Here is a 23,996-nt window from a genome sequence, read left to right on the forward strand (position 1 = left end):
GCGGCAACACGATGCATTTCAAGATGCTGTGTCAGGATTTCATGACCTGATCCAACTGAACTGTTACATTCTTCTGCAATCTCTCGGTCAGTGTTCGATTGGCAGGCACAAAATTTCAGGCAAATTTTGATGCAGACGAGTTACTCCTCTAATACTGCCATCTCGAAGTTCGCAGACTGAGTGACACAACGCTCTAGTCAATACAGCCGGCCGGTGTGGCCGAGCGGTTCTAGGCGCATCAGTCTGGAACCGCGCGACCGCTACGGTCGCAGGTTCGAATCCTGCCTCGGGCATGGATGTGTGTGATGCCCTTAGGTGTAAGTAGTTCTAAGTTCTACGGGACTGATGACCGCAGATGTTAAGTCCCATAGTACTCAGAACCATTTGAACCATTTACTCAATACATATTAAACACAGGCGTATGCAAGGATGTCAACCGCTTTTTGCTCCAACATACTATTGGCGCGGAGCTACGAATGTTCCGTAATTTTTTGAACGCACCTCGTGGTGTTGCTTTGTAGCGCTACTCATTCGGCTACGACAAATTTTGTAAATTGTTCCTGGTCTTCTGAAACACGCTGTATACTTTTGAGGGGTAGCACCGTATACCGATCCCGCCTTGGAGGTGGTAAGTGGGAGATGTGTCTCAGAGCTGGATACTGACAGATGGTGACGCGAGACTGGACGCGCACGTAGTTTATGTATCAGCCGATAGAGGACAGTATTGGATAGGGGACTGTGATTTAGTTTCGACTATGTCCACTAGAGTGCACTAAAGTAATAGCATGTTTTTCATAAACTGTTCTAGTATTTGCTTAAAGTGTTATTATTTCTTTTTGTGTGTGTAAAATGTTATAAATGTGTTTTAGCAGTATGAATGTTGCGTGAGTGTGGTTTAAGGTTAATATGAAGATAATTGTTTAACGAGTTATGTAGTGGGATTTAGTGTGGGAAGATTTCGAAGATGTATGGAAGTGGACAAAGGGGATTTTTGTAGAATAGATTTGTAAAGTAAGTTGATGGAAAAAGGAAAGTTAATTCAGGTCTAAATAACAATAGTAAATAATTTTATGCATAAACAAAACTTCAGCGTATTAGATAATTACGTCGGTAAAAAGTGCAGTCGTTAGGTTTACTATTTTGCGATTGGTTATTGATTACTGACGCCGGAGAATGTTGTTTTGCTATTGGTTGTTGAGTAAACTGACCAATGGTAAAGCAATATTCTTCGCGCGCCTTTCTCTGCTTGTAGAGAAGACTTGGGGTATTCTAGAGAGGAGTCGGAGGCTAGCCATGAAACAGTTCGGACGTGTGTAGTAGTAGTTCCGATGGAAATGATACGTTGCCGGATCTAGCAGTGTTTCATACATCAAAAGTGTTGTAAAGTGGCGGCATAATTATTCCGACGGGTGTGTAGAAATTTCGGAATTTTCAAGTAAATTTTGTGAAGAGAAAAGACATAAATTCCCCGTGGCGTATTGAGCAGGTCGGTGGCTAAAAACTGTGACTGCATTAGGTACCGACAGACTTACTATTTGTCGAGCATTCTCAATCAAAAACAATCCGTATTTTTGTAGCTATTACGTTTTCGGGAAATGCAACACCATAAACTTGCTAACGTGAGTGAAAGGGATTGTGAGCGACTGTGTTAAGACTAGCACGGGCTTGGCAGTGATACTTGCTCACCTAAGTTTCAGAATATATTAATTAAGGACAAAATTTCGAACGTTTCATTTCGTGTGAAAAGTTGCTCCCGAAACTTAGATCAGTGACTTTAATTGCAGCCTGGTTCACATGAAGTACAGTAGGTTTCGCTCGGCTTCCCTACTGATGATCTGCTAATCAGTGTTCACAGGTAGGTGCAGGTTCGTCGTAAAGGGACGGAAGGAACCGCGCCGCCGCACTTTCGCCATGTTAGTTTGTGTCGGTAATTATAATACATCCTGTATGCAAAGCATAGACCTTCCGATTCTTAAGGGAGTAAGTTTCAATTCCAAAAACGCCTTGAGTACTGGTGTGGTGGTTTTGCGTATCATCAACATTGACAAATGCAATGAATATGGTTGATATGATACTCTATGGGATTCTGCGGTTTGAATTCACTCTGATATTTAGCAGTTGCATTGATTTGATTTTTTAAATGATACTGACAATATTATACACATGTATAATGCAATATTTATACTACAACTTCTCCCGGATAATTATTTTGTTCGAATTGCACAAGAATTCCACCTAACATAGTATAATAATGTTGGCTGTAAGTTGTGTTCATATCACTAAAATTACAGATCGTACATCAGAGCTTTTATAATTTTTGTCTTCGATGGATTTAATTATTCTTAGCAAATTGATCATGAAAAGGAACCACAGAATACCACCCGCACACAACACTGACGTATGCTACCAGAAATATTTTTCTCCGTGATTCGTGCGTAGTTTGATTTTGGCCTCATACATCAGCAATGAAATCTTGTTCAACAGTAAATACCATCAGCACTGTTCTTAGAAAATGCAGTCTGATTCGATTATTATTATTTTTTTAAAATAGAGTTCAGTACTATCGGTGCACATTTATTTCTTACACATCGGAATATTGTTTGCAGTTTCAAGTAATTTAAATTTGCTCCCGAGATAAAAGTTAAGATGGTGGCCAACAAAAGATAGAGGATTTCTTTTTTAATTAAGTTTTTCCTTTGCTCAATAAATAATTAATCATTTAAATTGATGCCACCAAAAAATTGTTAATACTGTTTTGTAAATTAGTTTAACACAAACCTTGATGTCTCGACCAGAAGTACAGGCGAAGTTCCTATATAATCGCAACTACCAATGGCTGCGCTTCTTGCAGCTATGATAAAACAATTAATACAAAATTATAATTAAAAGAGAAAGTGATTTTTCAATAATTAATCGTAAATAGTTTTAACGCATTTGGCTATATTTGTTTTTTACCAGCAAAAGAACATAAAACTACAATAATTTTACGTTAAATGTTTTTCATTCAACAAACCTCAAATCGATTCGCGTCTTGCGTTGGCGACGTGCATCAGAAGAAGAAGACAAAAGAGTACAAAACAAAAGAAAAGAATGACATAGATTAACAAAGAATGAGAGACAAATATTGTCTCCGTTTTACATAATTATCATCTCTTTAAGAAATAATTACATAATTGAATGAATATTATTGAGTTACGTAATTTCCCAAGCGTTCATATTCCACTCGTCACATAATAAGTAATATACAGGGTGAGTCACCTAACATTACCGCTGGATATATTTCGTAGATCACATCAAATACTGACGAATCGATTCCACAGACCGAACGTGAGGAGAGGGGCTAGTGTAATTGGTTAATACAAACCATAAAAAAATGCACGGAAGTATGTTTTTTAACACAAACCTGTTTTTTTTAATGGAACCCTGTTAGTTTTGTTAGCACATCTGAACATATAAACAAATACGTAATCAGTGCCGTTTGTTGCATAGTAAAATGTTAATTATATCCAGAGATACTGTAACCTAAAGTTGACGCTTGAGTACCACTCCTCCGCTGTTCGATCGTGTGTATCGGAGAGCACCGAATTACGTAGGGATCCAAAGGGAACGGTGATGGACCTTAGGTACAGAAGACACTGGAACAGCACATTACGTCCACATTTATTGGTCTTTTACACTGACGCACATGTACATTACCATGAGGGGCGAGGTACACGCACACACGTGGTTTTCGTTTTCAATTACGGAGTGGAATAGAGTGTGTCCCGACATGTCAGGCCAATAGATGTTCAATATGGTGGCCATCATTTGCTGCACACAATTGCAATCTCTGGCGTAATGAATGTCGTACACGTCGCAGCACATCTGGTGTAATGTCGCCGCACGCTGCCACAATACGTTGTTTCATACCCTCTGGGGTTGTAGGCACATCATGGTACACATTCTCCTTTAACGTACCCCACAGAAAGAAGTCCAGAGGTGTAAGATCTGGAGAACGGGCTGGCCAATTTATGCGTCCTCCACGTCCTATGAAACGCCGGTCGAACATCCTGTCAAGGGTCAGCCTAGTGTTAATTGCGGAATGTGCAGGTGCACCATCATGCTGATACCACATACGTCGACGCGTTTCCAGTGGGAGATTTTCGAGCAACGTTGGCAGATCATTCTGTAGAAACGCGATGTATGTTGCAGCTGTTTGGGCCCCTGCGATGAAGTGAGGACCAATGAGGTGGTCGCCGCCAACGATTCCGCACCATTCATTTACAGTCCACGGTCGCTGTCGCTCTACCTGTCTGAGCCAGCGAGGATTGTCCACAGACCAGTAATGCATGTTCCGTAGATTCACTGCCTCGTGGTTTGTGAAACCGCTTCATCGGTAAACAGGTAGAACTGCAACGCATTCTCTGTTAACGCCCATTGGCAGAATTGCACTCTATGATTAAAGTCATCACCATGTAATTGCTGAGGTAGCGACACATGAAACGGGTGAAAGCGGTGACGATGCAGTATGCGCATGACACTACTTTGACTCAGTCCACCGGCTCTCGCAATGTCCCGTGTACTCACGTGTGGGTTCATGGCAACAGCAGCTAACACACCAACTGCACCCGCTTCTCCTGTGACGGGCCTGTGACGGACCCGTTTGCGTGCTACGACCATACCTGTTGCATACAGTTGGCGGTAGATGTTTTGCAATGTGCGGCACGTTGGATGCTCTCTGTCCGGGTACCGTTCTGCATACACCCTGCAGGCTTCAGCTGCATTTCGTCGACACTCGCCATAGATGAGTATCAACTCCGCCTTTTCAGGGTTCGACTACACCATGGTCACAGTTCCTACAACACTACACTATCACAGACGTCTGGTAACACGGTGTACTACAGTTGGTCTGCGTGCGGAGACGAATGCAGAATAACAATAGCAGCAAGCGGTACATGCGGACACTGCGACAGCTAGACCAAACCACAACAGTGCACTACAGCCACACTCGTAAACACGGTCGTCATCGTAAACATGTCCCTGCAGATGCTGCTCGCCGACCGTGTCCCGTGTTTGTTACAACACGCAACTGAACGTCGGAGGTTTCAAGCGTCAACTTTAGGTTACAATATCTCCGGATGTAATTAACATTTTACAATGCAACAAACGGCACTGATTACGTATTTGTTTATATGTTCAGACGTGCTAAGAAAACTAACGTGTTTCCATTTTTAAAAAAACGTAGGTTTGTGTTAAAATACACTGCTGGAAATGGAAAAAAGAACACATTGACACCGGTGTGTCAGACCCACCATACTTGCTCCGGACACTGCGAGAGGGATGTACAAGCAATGATCACACGCACGGCACAGCGGACACACCCGGAACCGCGGTGTTGGCCGTCGAATGGCGCTAGCTGCGCAGCATTTGTGCACCGCCGCCGTCAGTGTCAGCCAGTTTGCCGTGGCATACGGAGCTCCATCGCAGTCTTTAACACTGGTAGCATGCCGCGACAGCGTGGACGTGAACCGTATGTGCAGTTGACGGACTTTGAGCGAGGGCGTATTGTGGGCATGCGGGAGGCCGGGTGGACGTACCGCCGAATTGCTCAACACGTGGGGCGTGAGGTCTCCACAGTACATCGATGTTGTCGCCAGTGGTCGGCGGAAGGTGCACGTGCCCGTCGACCTGGGACCGGACTGCAGCGACGCACGGATGCACGCCAAGACCGTAGGATCCTATGCAGTGCCGCAGGGGACCGCACCGCCGCTTCCCAGCAAATTAGGGACACTGTTGCTCCTGGAGTATCGGCGAGGACCATTCGCAACCGTCTCCATGAAGCTGGGCTACGGTCCCGCACACCGTTAGGCCGTCTTCCGCTCACGCCCCAACATCGTGCAGCCCGCCTCCAGTGGTGTCGCGACAGGCGTGAATGGAGGGACGAATGGAGACATGTCGTCTTCAGCGATGAGAGTCGCTTCTGGCTTGGTGCCAATGATGGTCGTATGCGTGTTTGGCGCCGTGCAGGTGAGCGCCACAATCAGGACTGCATACGACCGAGGCACACAGGGCCAACACCCGGCATCATGGTGTGCGGAGCGATCTCCTACACTGGCCGTACACCACTGGTGATCGTCGAGGGGACACTGAATAGTGCACGGTACATCCAAACCGTCATCGAACCCCTCGTTCTACCATTCCTAGACCGGCAAGGGAACTTGCTGATCCAACAGGACAATGCACGTCCGCATGTATCCCGTGCCACCCAACGTGCTCTAGAAGGTGTAAGTCAACTACCCTGGCCAGCAAGATCTCCGGATCTGTCCCCCATTGAGCATGTTTGGGACTGGATGAAGCGTCGTCTCACGCGGTCTGCACGTCCAGTACTAACGCTGGTCCAACTGAGGCGCCAGGTGGAAATGGCATGGCAAGCCGTTCCACAGGACTACATCCAGCATCTCTACGATCGTCTCCATGGGAGAATAGCAGCCTGCATTGCTGCGAAAGGTGGATATACACTGTACTAGTGCCGACATTGTGCATGCTCTGTTGCCTGTGTCTATGTGCCTGTGGTTCTGTCAGTGTGATCATGTGATGTATCTGACCCCAGGAATGTGTCAATAAAGTTTCCCCTTCCTGGGACAATGAATTCACGGTGTTCTTATTTCAATTTCCAGGAGCGTACATACTTCCGTGCATTTTTGTATGGTTTGTATTAAACAATTACACTAGCCCCTCTCCTCGCGTTCGGTCTGTGGAATCGGTTCGTCAATATTTGATGTGGTTTACGAAATATATCCAGCGGTAACGTTAGGTGACGCACCCTATATATATATATATATATATATATATATATATATATATATATATATACATATATATATATATATATCTTGGATGTTATACTGGCTCCTTCCTCCCGCTGCAGCAGCCAGTAGAAACCCGAGTTGTCCCCTCCGCAGGTACGTGCCGGACGAGTGGGAGGTGTCGCGCGACAAGGTGACGCTGGTGCGCGAGCTGGCCACCGGCTCCTTCGGCAAGGTGTACGAGGGCGTGCTCATGCCGTGCGGCGAGCGCTGCGCCGTCAAGACGGTCAGCGAGCGCGCCACGGCCCGCGAGCGCCTCGAGTTCCTGCACGAGGCGAACGTCATGAAGAGGTTCACCGGCGCGCACCACGTGGTGCGCCTGCTGGGCGTGGTGTCGCGCGGACAGCCGCCGCTCGTCCTCATGGAGCTGATGCACCGCGGAGACCTCAAGGGCTTCCTGAGGGCGGCGCGAGAGCCCGACGGCGAGGAGCGCGCCCTGCTGGGCGGACCCTACCAGGTGCGTGCATCGGCAGAGCACAGGAGCGCGTGGGCACCCCAACTTCTACATCTATATCTACATCCATACTCAGCAAGCCACCTGACGGTATGTGGCGGAGGGTACCTTCAGTACCTCTATCGGTTCTCCCTTCCATTCCAGTCTCCCACTGTTCCTGGAAAGAAAGATTGTCGGTATGCCTCTGTGTGGGCTCTACTTTTATCCTCATGGTCTCTTCGCGAGATATACGTAGAAGGGAGCAATATACTGCTTGACTCCTCGGTGAAGGTATGTTCTCGAAACTTCAACAAAAGCCCGTACCGAGCTACTGGGCGTCTCTCCTGCAAAGTCTTCCACTGAAGTTTATCTATCGTCTCCATAACGCTTTCGCGATTACTAAATGAACCTGTAACGAATCGCGCTGGTTTCCATTGGATCATCTCTATCTCTTCTATCAACACTGTCTGGTACGGATACCACACTGGTGAGCAGTATTCGAGCAGTGGACAAACAAGTGTACTGTAACCTACTTCCTTTGTTTTCGGATTGCATTTCCTTAGGATTCTTCCAATGAATCTCAGTCTGGCATCTGCTTTACCGACGATTAATTTTATATGGTCATTCCATTTCAAATCACTCCTAATCCCTACTCCCAGATAATTTATGGAATTAACCGTTTCCAGTTGCTGACCTGCAATATTGTAGCTAAATGATAAGCGATCATTGTTTCTATGTATTCGCAGCACATTACACTTGTCTACATTGAGATTCAATTGCCATTCCCTGCACCATGCGTCAATTTGTTGCAGATCCTCCTGCATTTCAGTACAATTTTCCGTTGTTACAACCTCTCGATACAGCACAGCATCATCCGCAAAAAGCCTCAGTGAACTTCCGATGTCATCCACAAGGTCATTTATGTATGTTGTCAATAGCAATGGTCCTACGACACTCCCCTGCGGCACACCTGAAATCACTCTTACTTCGGAAGGCTTCTCTCCATTGAGAATGACATGCTGCGTTCTGTTATCTAGGAACTCTTCAATCCAATCACACAATTGGTCTGATAGTCCATATGCTCTTACTTTGTTCATTAGACGACTGTGGGGAACTGTATCGAACGCCTTGCGGAAGTCAACAAACACGGCATCTACCTGTGAACCCGTGTCTATGGCCCTCTGAGTCTCGTGAACGAATAGCGCGAGCTGGGTTTCACACGACCGTCTTTTTCGAAACCCATGCCGATTCCTACAGAGTAGATTTCTAGTCTCCAGAAAAGTCACTATACTCGAACATAATACGTGTTCCGAAATTCTACAACTGATCGACGTCAGACACCTTGCGGATGTATTGGGCTTTTTTCTTTGAATGTTGCTAAACGTAACATAGATGGGGTAAACTGAAATATAGTAAACTGAAATATACACTGTGTGATCAAAAGTATCCGCACACCTAGCTGAAAATGACTTAAAGTTCGTGGCGCCCTCCTTCGGTGTTGGCTCACACTTAGCCTTGATGACAGCTTCCACTCTCGCAGCCATACGTTCAATCAGGTGGTGGAGGGTTTCTTTGGGAATTGACTGCCATTCTTCACGGAGTGATGCACGGAGAAGAGGTATCGATGACGGTCGGTGAGGCCTGGCACGAATTCGGCGTTCCAAAACATCCCAAACGTGTTCTATTATTCAGGGTGTGCTGCACTGAGGAGAGGTATCGATGTCGGTCGCTGAGGCCTGCCACGTAGTCGGCGCTCCAAAACATCCCAAACGTGTTCTATAGGCTTCAGGTCAGGACTCTGTGCAGGTCACCCCACTACTGGAATGTTATTGTCGTGAAACCACTCCGCCACAGGCAGTGCATTATGGTGCTCGATCGTGTTGAAAGATGAAATCACCATCGCTGAATGGTTCTCCAACAGTGGGTTATTGGTTTTCTTTCTTTGAATGTTGCTAAACGTAACATAGATGGGGTAATCTGAAATACTCACTATGTGATCAATAGTATCCGGACACGTGGCTGAAAGTGGCAAGTTAATGGCACCCTCCTTCGGTGTTGGCTCACACTTAGCCTTGATGGCAGCTTCCACTCTCGCAGCCATACGTTCAATCAGGTGATGGGAGGTTTCTTGGGGAATGGCAGCCCATTCGACATGCAGTGCTGAACTGAGGAGAGGTATCGATAACCACTCCGGCACAGGCCGTGCATTATGAACAGGTTCAAAAATGTGTGAAATCTTATGGGACTTAACTGCTAAGCTCATCAGTGCCTAAGCTTATACAATACTTAACCTAAATTATCCTTAGGACAAACACACACATCCATGTCCGAGGGAAGACTCGACCCTGCGCCAGGACCAGCCGCGCAGTCCGTGACTGCAGCGCCCTAGGCCGCTCGACTAATCCCGCGCGGCTATGAACAGGTGTTCGATCGTGTTGAAAGATGAAATCGCCATCTCCGAATTGCTCTTCAACAGTGGGAACCAAGAAGGTGTTTAAAAGATTAATGTAGACCAATGTTGTGATAGCGGCACGCAAAACAACAAGGGGTGCAAGCCCCCTCCATGAAAAACATGACCACACCGTAACACCACCGCCTCCGAATTTTACTGTTGGCACTACACACGCTGGCAGATGACGTTCACTGGGCATTCGCCATATCCACACCCTGCAATCGGATCGCCACATTGTGTACCGTGATTCGTCACTCCACACAACTTTTTCCCACCTTTCAATCGTCCAATGCTTACGCTTCTCGTTTGGCATGTACTGGCCTGATGTGTGCCTTATGAGCAGCCGCTCCACCGTGAAATCCAAGTTTTCTCACCTCCTGACTAACTGTCACAGTAGTTGCAGTGGATCCCGATGCAGTCTGGAATTCCTGTGTGATGGTCTGGATAGATGTCTGCCTACTACACATTACGACCCTCTTCAACTATTGGGGGTCTCTGTCAGTCAATACACGAGGTTGGCCTGAACGCTTTTGTGCTGTACGTGTCTCTTCACGTTTCCACTTCACTATCACATTGGAAACAGTGGACATAGGAATGTTTTGGAGTGTGAAACTCTCGCATAAAGACACACAAGTGACACCCAATCACCTGACCACGTTCAAAGTCCGTGAGTTCTGGGGAGCGCCCCATTCTGCTCTCTCACGATGTCTAATGACTACTGAGGTTGCTGATATGGATTAACTAGCAGCAGGTGGCAGCACAATGCATCTAATATGAAAAACGTATGTTTTTGGGGTGTCCGGATACTTTTCATCACATAGTCTACGTCCCCTAAGGTTGGGTACAGGTTGAGAAGGGAGTGAGATACGGTTGCAACCTGTCCCCGATGTTATTCGGTCTGTATATTGAGCAAGCAGTAAAGCAAGCCAAAGCAAAATTTGCTGTGGGAACTGAAGGCAAGGATGAAGAAATAAAAACTTTGAGGCTTGCCAATGACATTGTAATTCGGTCAGACGATTGTTTCCAATACCAACACGGTGTTGAGTAGAGACTCCCAGGGAAAGCTAGCCAACATGTACTAGTAACAAGACCTAACAAATCGTCAAGAAGGCAGTGCACAAGCTGGTAGTGGCTCCCTAATGGTGTGGGCATTTACATATTATGGACTGGGCCCTCTGGTCCAATTGAACCGGTCATTGACTTGAAGTGGTTATATTCAGGTACTTGGAGACCACTTACAGCCATTCATGGACTTCATGATCCCAAAAATGTAAGGGGCACAGTTGTTCGGAATTGGTTTGAAGAACATTCTGGACAGTTCAAACGAATGACTTGGCCAGCCAGATCGCACAACATGAATCCCGAACATTTATGGGATACAATCGAGAGGTCAGTTTGTGCACAAAATTCTGCATCAGCAACATTTTCGGATTTATGGACGGCTATACAGGGTTGTCCATTGATAGTGACTGGGCCAAATATCTCACGAAATAAGCATCAAACGAAAAAACTACAAAGGACGAATCTCGTCTAGCTTGCAGGGGGAAACCAGATGGCGCTGTGGTTGGCCCGCTAGATGGCGCTGCCATAGGTCAAACAGATATCAGTTGCGTTTTTTTAAATAGGAACCCCCATATTTTATTACATATTCGTGTTGTACGTAAAGAAATATGAATGTTTTAGTTGGACCACTTTTTTCGCTTTGTGATAGATGGCGCTGTAATACTCACAGACTTATAAGTACGTGATATCACGTAACATTCCGCCAGTGCGGACGGTATTTGCTTCGTGATACACTACCCGTGTTAAAATGGACCATGGACCGTTTACCAATTGCTGGAAAGGTCGATATCGTGTTGATGTACGGCTATTGTAATCAAAAGGCCCAACGGGCGTGTGCTATGTATGCTGCTCGGTATCCTGGACGACATCATCCAAGTGTCCGGACCGTTCACCGGATAGTTAAGTTATTGAAGGAAAACAGAAAGTGTTCAGCCACATGTGAAACGTCAACCACAACCTGCAACAAATGATGATGCCCAAGTAGGTGTTTTAGCTGCTGTTGCGGCTAATCCTCACATCAGTAGCAGACAAATTGCGCGAGAATCGGGAATCTCAAAAACGTCGGTGTTGAGAATGTTACATCAGCATCGATTGCACCCGTACCATATTTCTATGCACCAGGAATTGCATCGCGACGATTTTGAATGTCGTGTACAGTTCTGGGCACAAGAAAAATTACGGGACGATGACAGATTTTTTGCACGCGTTCTATTTAGAGACGAACGTCTTTCACCAACAGCGATAACGTAAACTGGCATAATATGCACTATTGGCCAACGGAAAATAAACGATGGCTGCCACAAGTGGAACATCAGCAACCTTGGCGGGTTAATGTATGGTGCGGCATTGTGGCAGGAAGGATAATTGGCCACCATTTTATCGATGGCAATCTCAATGGTGTAATGTATGCTGATTTCCTACATAATGTTCTACCGATGTTACTACAAGATGTTTCACTGCATGACAGAATGACGATGTACTTCCAACATGATGGATGTCCGGCACATGGCTCGCGTGCGGTTGAAGCGGTACTGAATAGCATATTTCAATAAGGTGGATTGGTCGTCGAAGCACCATACCAAGGCCCGCACGTTCACCGGATGCGGAAGTTGAAGGGTATTTGTTATCGTGATCCACCGACAACGCCTGAAACATGCGTCAGTGCACTGTCAATGCATGTGCGAAGATTACGGAAGGAGAACTACTCGCTGTTGAGAGGAATGTCGTAACACGTACTGCCAAATGCATTGAGGTTGACGGACATCATTTTGAGCATTTATTGCGTTAATGTGGTATTTACAGGTAATCACGCTGTAACAGCATGCGTTCTCAGAAATGATAAGTTCACAAAGGTACATGTCTCACATTGGAACGACCGAAATAAAATGTTCAAACGTACCTGCGTTCTGTATTTTAATTTAAAAACCTACCTGTTACCAACTGTTCGTCTAAACTTGTGAGCCATACGTTTGCGACTGTTACAGTGTCATCTATCACAAAGCGAAAAAAGTGGTCCAACAAAAACATTCACATTTCTTTACGTACTACACGAATATGCAATAAAAATGGGGGTTCCTATTTTAAAAAAGCAGTTGATATCCGTTTGACCTATGGAGCGCCATATAGAGGGCCAACCATAACGCCATCTGGTAACCCCCTTCAAGCTAGACGAGTTTCGTTCTTTGTAGTTTTTTTCGTTTTACGCTTATTTGGTGAGATATTTGACCCAGTCACGATCAGCGGAGCACCCTGTAGAGGCAGCATTGCTCAACATTTCTGCAGGGGACTTCCCACGACTTGTTGAGTCGAGGCCACGTGGAGTTACTGCATCACGCCAGGGTAATGGATGTCGGACATGGTATTAAGAGGTATCCTATGACTTTCGTCACGTTAGTGTGCATACTCTGTATATTAATACTGTGTGGCAGGTGAGTGCTATACAACATGAACGCACTCCCATGGGATTCACCAGAGGTTGCTGGAATTTGCGCCGATGACTGCCTAAGTCGTGTATCGGGCCTGCCTTGCTCACCAGCAGAGGGTGTCTCGATGTTGCAGGATGGCCTCCCCCTGGGCCGGGTGCTGAGGATGGCAGCCGAGATCGCGGACGGCATGGCCTACCTGGAGGCCGTCAAGTTCGTGCACAGGGACCTGGCGGCGCGCAACTGCATGGTCGCCCAGGACCTCACCGTCAAGGTACCGTACCCACCTACCAGCTACTCACACTACTACACTAGTGGAAAATCAGTATAAAGGCAACGAAAGTGATAGTACAATGTATGCAGCATACTGCATCGAATTTCTTAAGGAAGTGGTAGCTACATATAACAAAACAATAATTACGGAATTACATTGTTTTTTCATAACACTAGTGACAAAATAAGACGTTTGCATTTCCTAGATTGAAACTGGTGTAACGGCACTCACTGACCTGTTGTGTCATTGCATTATTGGTTCTTTATCTAAACCCCATTCTTCCTAGCTACCTCAAAAATTCTCTGCGACATTGATTTTGTTAAGCCGTCGGCACACGGACCGTGCATCCGAACGTTGAGCGTTGAGCGTGTCCAGTTTCTGACGTCATAACGTGGAATAGCACGCTCGGGAGTCTTTCCGAACGTGCAGAGCAATATCTGGCATGTCAGATATTCTGAGCGTGCGCCTGAGAGTTGACCAATGAGATGGCAGAACGCCACCTACGTCACACGCACGCCGTCTCCCTTCAGTACAGAGTTGTGAAGCGCCATATTGGCATTCATTTCAAGCCTATACGTGTGTATGCCATTTCTGGGCACCAGCAAATTGAGAATCACTGGAAAACCCGTTGTTAACTGTGTGATTCGTTCCAATAAAATAATGAGAAACATCATATTCGTGGCAAAAGAATTATTGTAACTTGCGTATTATGAGAGTGGGCTATTTGAAGGCAGCGACACACTGAAGATCCACCCAAAACGCATTGTCCTTGGTACAATTTATTGTAGTTAAATTTCAATCAGTAAAATATCTACACTTAAGGTTTTCAGCAATCGGTAATACTGTATGATTAGATACAGAATATGTGATGTTGGTTTAGCGTAGTGAGTAGCGTAAGGGATGGAGTTGTTTGGTGGGGCGGTGGTTCGCGTCTTGACACCTCCAAATTTTTTTCCTAACATTCGCGTTTTTATTAGGTTCTGATACTTTATTATTAGTTTAATATAAGTATACACTATAACATTTGATGTTATGTAAATATAAGTTCACCATTTTTCGAGGGGTGACTTTGTTCGATTGGCTTAATCTACAGGACAGCTTGCGCAACTTGTATAAAGATATTTTGCTCCTTTTTCTTTTACGCTTCGTAGTTTACAATGTTGCAAAGATTCTGCTTCTAGGTAGGAACAGTGATCAAGTAAGACTGACCTTGGGGTTGTAGTAAAATGTGGAAATGATGAAATAATGTTTCTCTTATGTGGAGAAGTATTCCAAATTTGTAACGCACTGCTTGTAATGGAACTTCTATAAACCTGTGTCATTGATTGGACCTGGTACTTCCCTTTTCGCGGACGATGGAGGAAATGTGTGTTTTAATAGAGCTAACGTGGGAATTTTACGCGCGCCCGTTGAGTAAACAGTGTGATTTACGAACTACAAACATCCCTCAACTGCCGCTGGAGTGCGTTGCGATCGCGTATACCACGTTGGGGCCCACGTACCGTATGCACAAGTCGCATCGTTCCTGAGCGTTCAGCAGCACGTTGAACTTAGCACGGCCCGTGTGCCGACAGCTTTAGGGATAGCAGTTCTTATAGTGAAACTGGCGCCCTCTCTTCTCCTACTGCACTTTTCACCTCACATACGGCCTCAAATTGCCGTGGATAGCGATAAAGACACTTCTGAAGTGTTCCCCAAAGCTTTTCCATTGGGTTCATATCCAGGCTACGTGCAGGCCGGGGCAAGACTGATGGCTGTCGATCTTCCACCATAATCGAGTCCATCAACATGACGTGGCAAATATGAGGTGGCCAAGGAGGTGGAAACGTGGGTTCTACTATGGCAAGACTGATTGGTAGCTACAACAGGAAAACACAGTTAATTAGCAGGAGTACAAAAATGGTTCAAATGGCTCTGAGCACTATGTGACTAAACTTCTGAGGTCATCAGTCACCTAGAACTTAGAACTAATTAAACCTAACTAACCTAAGGACATCACACACACATCCATGCCCGAGACAGGATTCGAACCTGCGACCGTAGCGGTCGCTCGCTGTTGTCCATGATCAGTTGGTTGACAATTACAGAAGACGCGACTAGACTAAGCGTCTGTAGAATGACATAATTTACAAGTCACAAATCTTGCAGTGACGAATTAATCTCTCGTAATCTTGAATGTCTAATCCGGTTAATTTGAAGAGTAACTTGGATCGGAGTAACAAAGACTTGATGGCAGCAATGACTGAGCTGCAGACGATGACTGACATCGGCGCTGGCTGACCACTGAGCGCGGCTACGATCTGTAGAGTGGCACTACTCTCCTGTTGCACAGGAAGTGGCCTAGCGGCGAGCATAAGTACTGCGACTGGCTGTATACTCTTTGGCTAACACAGCCGTTCTTCTGTTCAGTTTATCGAGAGTATCGCATCCGATGGATCGATCTCTCAGGCGGCGGTGCGGTCGTATGACTGACGACATCGCGAAGACATCGATATCTTTATCTTCAAACCACTTTTTGGTTGCAACAGAAACATATATAGATGCGTTATCCTGTTGAAACATTAGATTCTCTTCCCCTAGGTCCTCATACATTATAATCAATTCTGCCTCTAACATCTCAGTGTACACGTTAGGGTTCATTCTAGTGTTCAGCCAAGCAATATGTGATTTTAGTGTTTTATCCATCCTCATTAATTGTAGTCGTATATAACGAAATAATGAGCAACAAGTTGCATAAAAGAAATTCAATTTCTTTGCCGGTTTCGGGCACTTAGTGCTTCCAGACGCTGTCGAGCATGGTGTCTGCGCCGCTGGCCTAGTGGAGAGCGAAGTGCATTGCTGGGCCTCGAGCTGTGGCGCTAAATGTGTGTGCACCACTGCAGGCATAGGGATGCTGATGACGCAGAGGTGTGGTGTCAGATCTCCATTTGGCATAGCGTGAGCAGGCTCTCCCCACAGGGCGCTGTTGTGCTTTGATGAGACCCAAGGCTATGTCCCACACCTTATTTAGCTGGAGGCCACTCTCTTTATTTATTAGCTTATCCCATAGCCAGATTCCTAGAGTTTACTGGTCTGTGCATTGGAGATACAGTGCTCCTGCAGAGCGGACTGTCGGTTGTGCCTCATCTGTGTGATGCTTGTGCTCCATGCATCTTCCCTGTATTGTCCTCTGACCGACACCCAACGAAATCAGCTGTGACGGAGCACTGCCTCTGCAATTTACATAGCATGAAGTACAATGCCCCCGAGTCACTAAAACAGACTAGCACACTCTAGGACTGTATTATAAAATAAACTGTAGAGGTGTGGCAACAAGATGAGCTGATAAATAAATGTAGTAGCTTCTGTCTGTGACCCAGCCTTCAGTGTGCTGAGAGCATGGTATAAGAATGGGGGGAGACACATTCACGCCACGCCAACTGAAGACCTGGGGCCAAAGCTCTGTATCAGTGTCGACCTGACCACTGCACTGGCCGTACACAGACTGCGGATGGGGCACAGAGTCCCGGCAGCACACTTCGTCATCCACCTCGCCAGTGGCACGACCCGCAGGTACCACAGAACTGAGATCAACAGTAGTAGGGAACGGTAAGGATCCAGAAGGGTGTGCTAGGAGGAAGGGGATGTATACGAGATCGCACCTAGTGGAGGACAAAATTGTCGTAAGGACCACCTGAAGAGAGCAGCAAGTCAGCCTGCCGAAACATAGCACCATTGCAATGGTACCACCTATCTGCATACCCGAAAAAAATTCAAAATAATGATGCAAAGGGAAGCCTAAACTCACTGAAATGTGGCAATAGGCCAATGGATTGTTCCTTACAGCTAAGGAAACATTGACTTTACAAAACTTCTTCACAAAATGATAGTACTAACAGGCCTGGAAAGCTTTGAAATGCACTTAGATTTTAGAATTTCTTTTTAGAAGCAAATTTTCTATATTTTTTCTAACATTCATCAAGTATTACCATATGATTATGAATACATATGACAAAAATTAAAGTGATAATCCAGTATTGAATATTACTGTAGGTCATCACTTTAGGTATGGAACTGTAAATTTACTTGAACAAATAGCTAATGAAATAGTGCTCTGCAACCCAAATCCCAGTGGCAATGAGACATATTTTGGACGGAACAAATGAAAATGGTTCACATTGAGAAATATGACAACTGATTAAAATTGTCCACTGTGTCTACAATAAACAAAAAACTCCAATACAGCTACACATTAGGTTCCTGTGAGTAAAAAACGTGTGAAATCCTATGGGACTCAACTGCTAAGGTTATCAGTCCCTAAGTTTACACACTACTTAACCTAAATTATCCTAAGGACAAACACACACATACACACCCATGCCCGAGGGAGGACTCGAACCTCCGCCAGGACCAGCCGCACAGTCCATGACTGCAGCGCCCTAGACCGCTCGGCTAATCCTCCTGTGAGTAAATCGAGCAAATGAATCACTAGGACTTGTACTTGCAATAAACCTCGAGTCGGCAGGTTTGTTTTGTGCTTCTAAAGTGTTAGTGATAGTCTGACTGAGGCGTCCATTTTCCTCCATCATGTGTGTGCGTTATGTCCTGCAATTCTGACAGAGCACGGCATCGCCTAGTGGTGGCATAATACCACTGCTTCTGCAAGTGACATCTTCTGGGCTCGGCGTCTAAGGCAGGGGCGGCTGAGGTACAGCTGATGCCTCCAGTGCTGCAGCAGCTGTCACCCATTGGAGGAGTGCAGTGGCCAGCGTGCTATCTTATAGGGGCCAATGGGCCCCATGGCAGTGTCGTTGGCTGTGTGTCTCGGGGCTTGCAACACATAAAATCATTGTGATATATGGCCCAACAAGTATTCTGCTCGGGGCGTAGGGGGCCTTTGGCATAACATCTGTGGAATCACTATGCGTGCTGATGGGAGAGTGTGAACCATTGACATCACCATCTCTGCAAATGGCTTAGATGGCTCTGAGCACTATGGGACTTAACATCTGAGGTCACCAGTCCCTTAGGACTTAGAACTACTTAAACCTAAGGACATCACACACATCCATGCCCGTGGCAGGATTCGAACCTGCGACCGTAGCGGTCGCGCGGTTCCAGACTGTAGTGCCTAGAACCGCTCGGCTACAACTGCCCCCATCTGTCAAAGAGCAGCAGCATACTGGTTGAAGAAAAGCAGATGCGCCAGGGCATTTGAAATTACAGAAGAGAACATCATAGAAAAGCGACTACTAGACTGCTGGCGAAATGATACTTGCCAGCGAAAATGGGATTCGACTGAAAAGGGGCGTTGCATCTACACTTTTTTCCCAAACATCAAGGAACGCATGAGGCTAAAGCATGTAGATCTCACATGTGGCATGGTCCATTACCTTGCAGGCCATGGTCCATACCCAGAACACTTTAGTTACTTTAGTCTCGGCTGAACACCCATGTGTTCTTGTGAAGAACTAAGAACTCCTGAGCATGTCACTTTACATGGTGACAGACTCACACACTCATAAAGAACCTGAACTGAGTATGACAATATAGAGCAAATTCTACGATAGCGGGACGTCTGGAGCATACTGAATGACATAACCAACAATGTGTCATGTATGTTATAAGAGAATTATACAAACAAGAGCATACACACAAACACGGGGACTGGATATTTGGAATCATGCAGACACAGAGACAAACACACACACATATTCAATTGCCGAAACAGGTACAAACAGTGAGATTAATATACAGATGTATATGTAAGATAAGACTAAATTAAGAAACACAGAAATGGATCAACTATCATTTTAATATATGTAGAAATGTCTTGAGTAACATGTGTAATTTAACTGACATGGTGACAGACTCTGTGCCCACTTGTTTAAAATTTCGGTCCAAGATACCATTAACACTGTACCGACAGACCGTCCCCAGTCTGAGGTGGTCCAGAGCCCTAAAGCTTATCTGTGGTCTCCACACAACTGTGTTTTTCATTTCGACTGTCTGCTCTCTCTTTTGCTCCTACTGCTTCTATCTCCATCCACCACTCCTTCTCTTTTACTACCACTCTCTCTTCACCTCCCACTACTGTTGTCTTCATCTATCTCTCTTTCTCTTTCAGTTCCTCTTCCTCTCTCCACCATCACTGTCTCCTCTTTTTTTCTGTGCCACCCGGCACTGTCTTATTTCTCTTCCACCGACCCTATCTCTCTAGTACTCTCTTTCAGCACAAAAAGCGCAAACATGTTCGCATGCCAAAATTTTTGGCGAGGAAGGCAGAATGACGACTGAGGCAGCTGATTCCCAATTTTCTGTCAGGGTCTTTTAAAGAGGAACATATTCGCCTTTTTGTGGTCCGACAGGAGCGCTTTTCTGCTGGTTCCCTTCTTTTCCCCTGCTACAACAGGATGTCTCATTTAATTAAAAAAAATTGATAGGTCAGTAAAGTTTTGACAGTTTATATACTTCGCCACATTTATACACTTTGACACACATAAACAGCAAATAACTACACATAACAAAATGTTAACACAAAATCGTTTGCTTTATATTTTTATGAATACTTTGGTCATCGACACAGTTCATCTCCAACTTGTGATTTGTATCTTAAGAGTAAAAACGTTGTTATAAATATTTCATTGAATCTGGGGACTTGCTAGTTTTACATAATTTTTGGGAGTCATTATAAGTTCTTTTCGGGCATGTAAAGGTTGATTTTAGCCCATGTTTTGTCGCTGCAATACCACTCTGGGCATATTGATATAGGCGTGAAGTGCACATTAGGCAGAGACAGCGCATCATTAAGTGTTATTGGTGAAAGAATGCTGAGTAAAAGCATAGTTTGGTGACCACATAACCTTTGCGATGGCCCTGTAATACTTGCGATGTGTTCACTACGTCGGTTAAAACTACAGTTACACCTCTGACACTATATTAACGCGCGGATTTTAAGTGCATAATTACGGTAACTTTGAACCTCTCGATCTCGATAATGGATCATGTTATCGAAAAAAGTTTCGAAGTTCCCCGAGAACATCATCTTAAGAACATATTTTGAAACAATTTCGACTATTTACCATGCATATAAATTATAGAAGTGTCCATCCCCACAATTCGTGCTATTAGCACCCAAATGTCGTGGTTTTTCGGCTGTATCTCGATAGTAGGCACAGTTTTTCGAAAACAGGAGTATTATGTTCTAGAGTAATGTCACCAGAATGTGCAGTGAAAATTTGAGCCATTTGCAATTGTTAGTTATTTAGACAGCTGTGGCTCACGACGCAAAACCGGCTGAAAACGGATTTTGCTGTTTTCTGCATAAGTACGGTAACTTAGAACATCTGGAGCTCGGTAACGGCTAATGACAACGAAAAAAGTTTCGAAGTTCCCCGAGGACATCACGTTAAGAACGTATGATAAAAATTTAAACGGTCTGACATGAATAAGAATTATAGAACTGGACATCACCACAAATGGTTCTTTTCGTACCCAAAAGTCATTGTTTTTTGCGATTTTATCAGGAACCGCCCAGGACCATATAGTGCTTTTATAAACCACCTAATATCAACCCTAGACCACACCTAACGCAAAAGAAACAACCGGTTCGCTCAAATTGCTACGCTGGAGGAAGTGTGTGATGTTTAAATTTTTAGCCTGTACTGTAGGGTAACAGCCCGCCGTTGTGGCCGAGTGGTTCTAGGCACTTCAGTCCGGAACCGCGCAGCTGTTACGGTCGCAGGTTAGAATCCTGCCTCGGGTATGAATGTGTGTGATGTCCTTAGGTTAGTTAAGTTTAAGTAGTTCTAAGTCTAGGGGACTGATGACCTCAGATGTTAAGTCCCAATGTGCTTAGAACTATTTGAACCATTTTTTATAGGGTAACTACAGTGTGCCCGTTCTTCCGATAGGTATACATATGGTCGCTAGGTCAAGGTTTATACAAAACACTTGACCCCTTATGTCTGTGATCAATAGAACAAGAGATATGACAGCATGAAGACTCGCATTTTTACGCGCGGCTTTTTTGAACGTATTCCTACCTGTGCACTGCCGTGCACGGACAGATAATTGGGTTAATTTAATCATACTGCGTTGCATGACAGTAAATGTAACATTTGTACCATCCATTCAATACTAAGGTTAGGGGTGTTACCATTTAAATAAACCGTAAATACCGGTAGCCTGTTTTTAGTGACTTTCTAAATGGTTTAAAAAAATATGGGTAATGCTCTAGAGAACAGATCTGATGACGTAAAAATACTTTTGGAATGGAAATGTGACCATATACACTCCTGGAAATGGACACCGGTGTGTCAGACCCACCATACTTGCTCCGGACACTGCGAGAGGGCTGTACAAGCAATGATCACACGCACTGCACAGCGGACACACCAGGAACCGCGGTGTTGGCCGTCGAATGGCGCTAGCTGCGCAGCATTTGTGCACCGCCGCCGTCAGTGTCAGCCAGTTTGCCGTGGCATATGGAGCTCCGTCGCAGTCTTTAACACTGGTAGCATGCCGCGACAGCGTGGACGTGAACCGTATGTGCAGTTGACGGACTTTGAGCGAGGGCGTATAGTGGGCATGCGGGAGGCCGGGTGGACATACCGCCGAATTGCTCAACACGTGGGGCATGAGGTCTCCACAGTACATCGATGTTGTCGCCAGTGGTCGGCAGAAGGTGCACGTGCCCGTCGACCTGGGACAGGACCGCAGCGACGCACGGATGCACGCCAAGACCGTAGGATCCTACGCAGTGCCGTAGGGGACCGCACCGCCACTTCCCAGCAAATTAGGGACACTGCTGCTCCTGGGGTATCGGCGAGGACCATTCGCAACCGTCTCCATGAAGCTGGGCTACGGTCCCGCACACCGTTAGGCCGTCTTCCGCTCACGCCCCAACATCGTGCAGCCCGCCTCCAGTGGTGTCGCGACAGGCGTGAATGGAGGGACGAATTGAGACGTGTCGTCTTCAGTGATGAGAGTCGCTTCTGCCTTGGTGCCAATGATGGTCGTATGCATGTTTGGCGCCGTGCAGGTGAGCGCCACAATCAGGACTGCATACGACCGAGGCACACAGGGCCAACACCCGGCATCATGGTGTGGGGAGCGATCTCCTACACTGGCCGTACACCACTGGTGATCGTCGAGGGGACACTGAATAGTGCACGGTACATCCAAACCGTCATCGAACCCATCGTTCTACCATTCCTAGACCGGCAAGGGAACTTGCTGTTCCAACAGGACAATGCACGTCCGCATTTATCCCGTGCTACCCAACATGCTCTAGAAGGTGTAAGTCAACTACCCTGGCCAGCAAGATCTCCGGATCTGTCCCCCATTGAGCATGTTTGGGACTGGATGAAGCGTCGTCTCACGCGGTCTGCACGTCCAGCACGAACGCTGGTCCAACTGAGGCGCCAGGTGGAAATGGCATGGCAAGCCGTTCCACAGGACTACATCCAGCATCTCTACGATCGTCTCCATGGGAGAATAGCAGCCTGCATTGCTGCGAAAGGTGGATATACACTGTACTAGTGCCGACATTGTGCATGCTCTGTTGCCTGTGTCTATGTGCCTGTGGTTCTGTCAGTGTGATCATGTGATGTATCTGACCCCAGGAATGTGTCAATAAAGTTTCCCCTTCCTGGGACAATGAATTCACGGTGTTCTTATTTCAATTTCCAGGAGTGTATATTTACTGAAAGTATAGAATAATGTTCTAAAACTAACGAAAAATGCTTCATTACTCGCTTAATTAGATGGGCGTAATTAACATCCCCAGTCCGTCTCGATAGCTGAGTTGGCAGCGCGGCCGAATACAGTGCAACGGGTCCCGGGTTCGATTCCCGGCTGGGTCGGAGATTTTCTCCGCTCAGGTAGTCTTCATTATCATCATATTATGATATTATCCCCATCGACACCAAAGTCGCCGAAGTGGTGTCAACTCAAAAGACATGCACCACGCGACCGGTCTACCCGACGGGAGGCGCTAGCCACTTGACATGTCATTTCATTTCATTCCACCATCCCTAGAAGGAGAGAGAAGTGTGAGAGAAGAGGGGAGGCCGCAGGGCCATCGTGTAGTTTGGTATACCTAAATATATAATTTTGCTTTTGATTCATATTTCATTTCGGTAAGAGTTCCAAACGGCTGCCGATCCTTTGCCTGGTATGTGACACCTACAAACTATGACTGAAAGCTTGCAGTTTTGAAAGTATTTTCAATTTATGTTCATCTGTAAAACAGCAAAAATTCTTAATATGATAAAAAGGAAACTGAAGATTGTTGAATACAGCAAAATCACGTAAATTCATTACGGTGGACTGCAATTTTTCAGCCATAAGCCAGCAACAGTGTATCACATCATCTTAGCCACATCATCTTAGCAGAAAATGTGGGGAACGGGGTAGTAAGCCTTAATGCCCGTCACGGTGAGAGGAATATTGCGGGACTAAATCTCCGACAGTGCTGACATTTACAGCTCACTCTACAAACTGGCCGCTTGCTGCGTTGGAAATG

The 23,996-nt window shown here is 45.8% G+C and overlaps 1 protein-coding gene across 1 annotated transcript in view; it reads left to right on the top strand.

The window, feature by feature from the left end:
- Nucleotides 1-23,996, top strand: part of LOC124716810 (insulin receptor-related protein-like) — a 162,128-nt gene that overhangs the window by 126,939 nt on the left and 11,193 nt on the right. The window contains exons 13-14 of the mRNA XM_047243360.1: nt 6,942-7,302; nt 13,352-13,489. Coding sequence (XP_047099316.1) covers nt 6,942-7,302; nt 13,352-13,489 — 499 coding nt within the window. The remainder of the gene's footprint in view (nt 1-6,941; nt 7,303-13,351; nt 13,490-23,996) is intronic.

The sequence above is a fragment of the Schistocerca piceifrons genome, chromosome 9, assembly GCF_021461385.2.
Source record: "Schistocerca piceifrons isolate TAMUIC-IGC-003096 chromosome 9, iqSchPice1.1, whole genome shotgun sequence".
Taxonomy (NCBI): Eukaryota; Metazoa; Arthropoda; class Insecta; order Orthoptera; family Acrididae; genus Schistocerca; species Schistocerca piceifrons.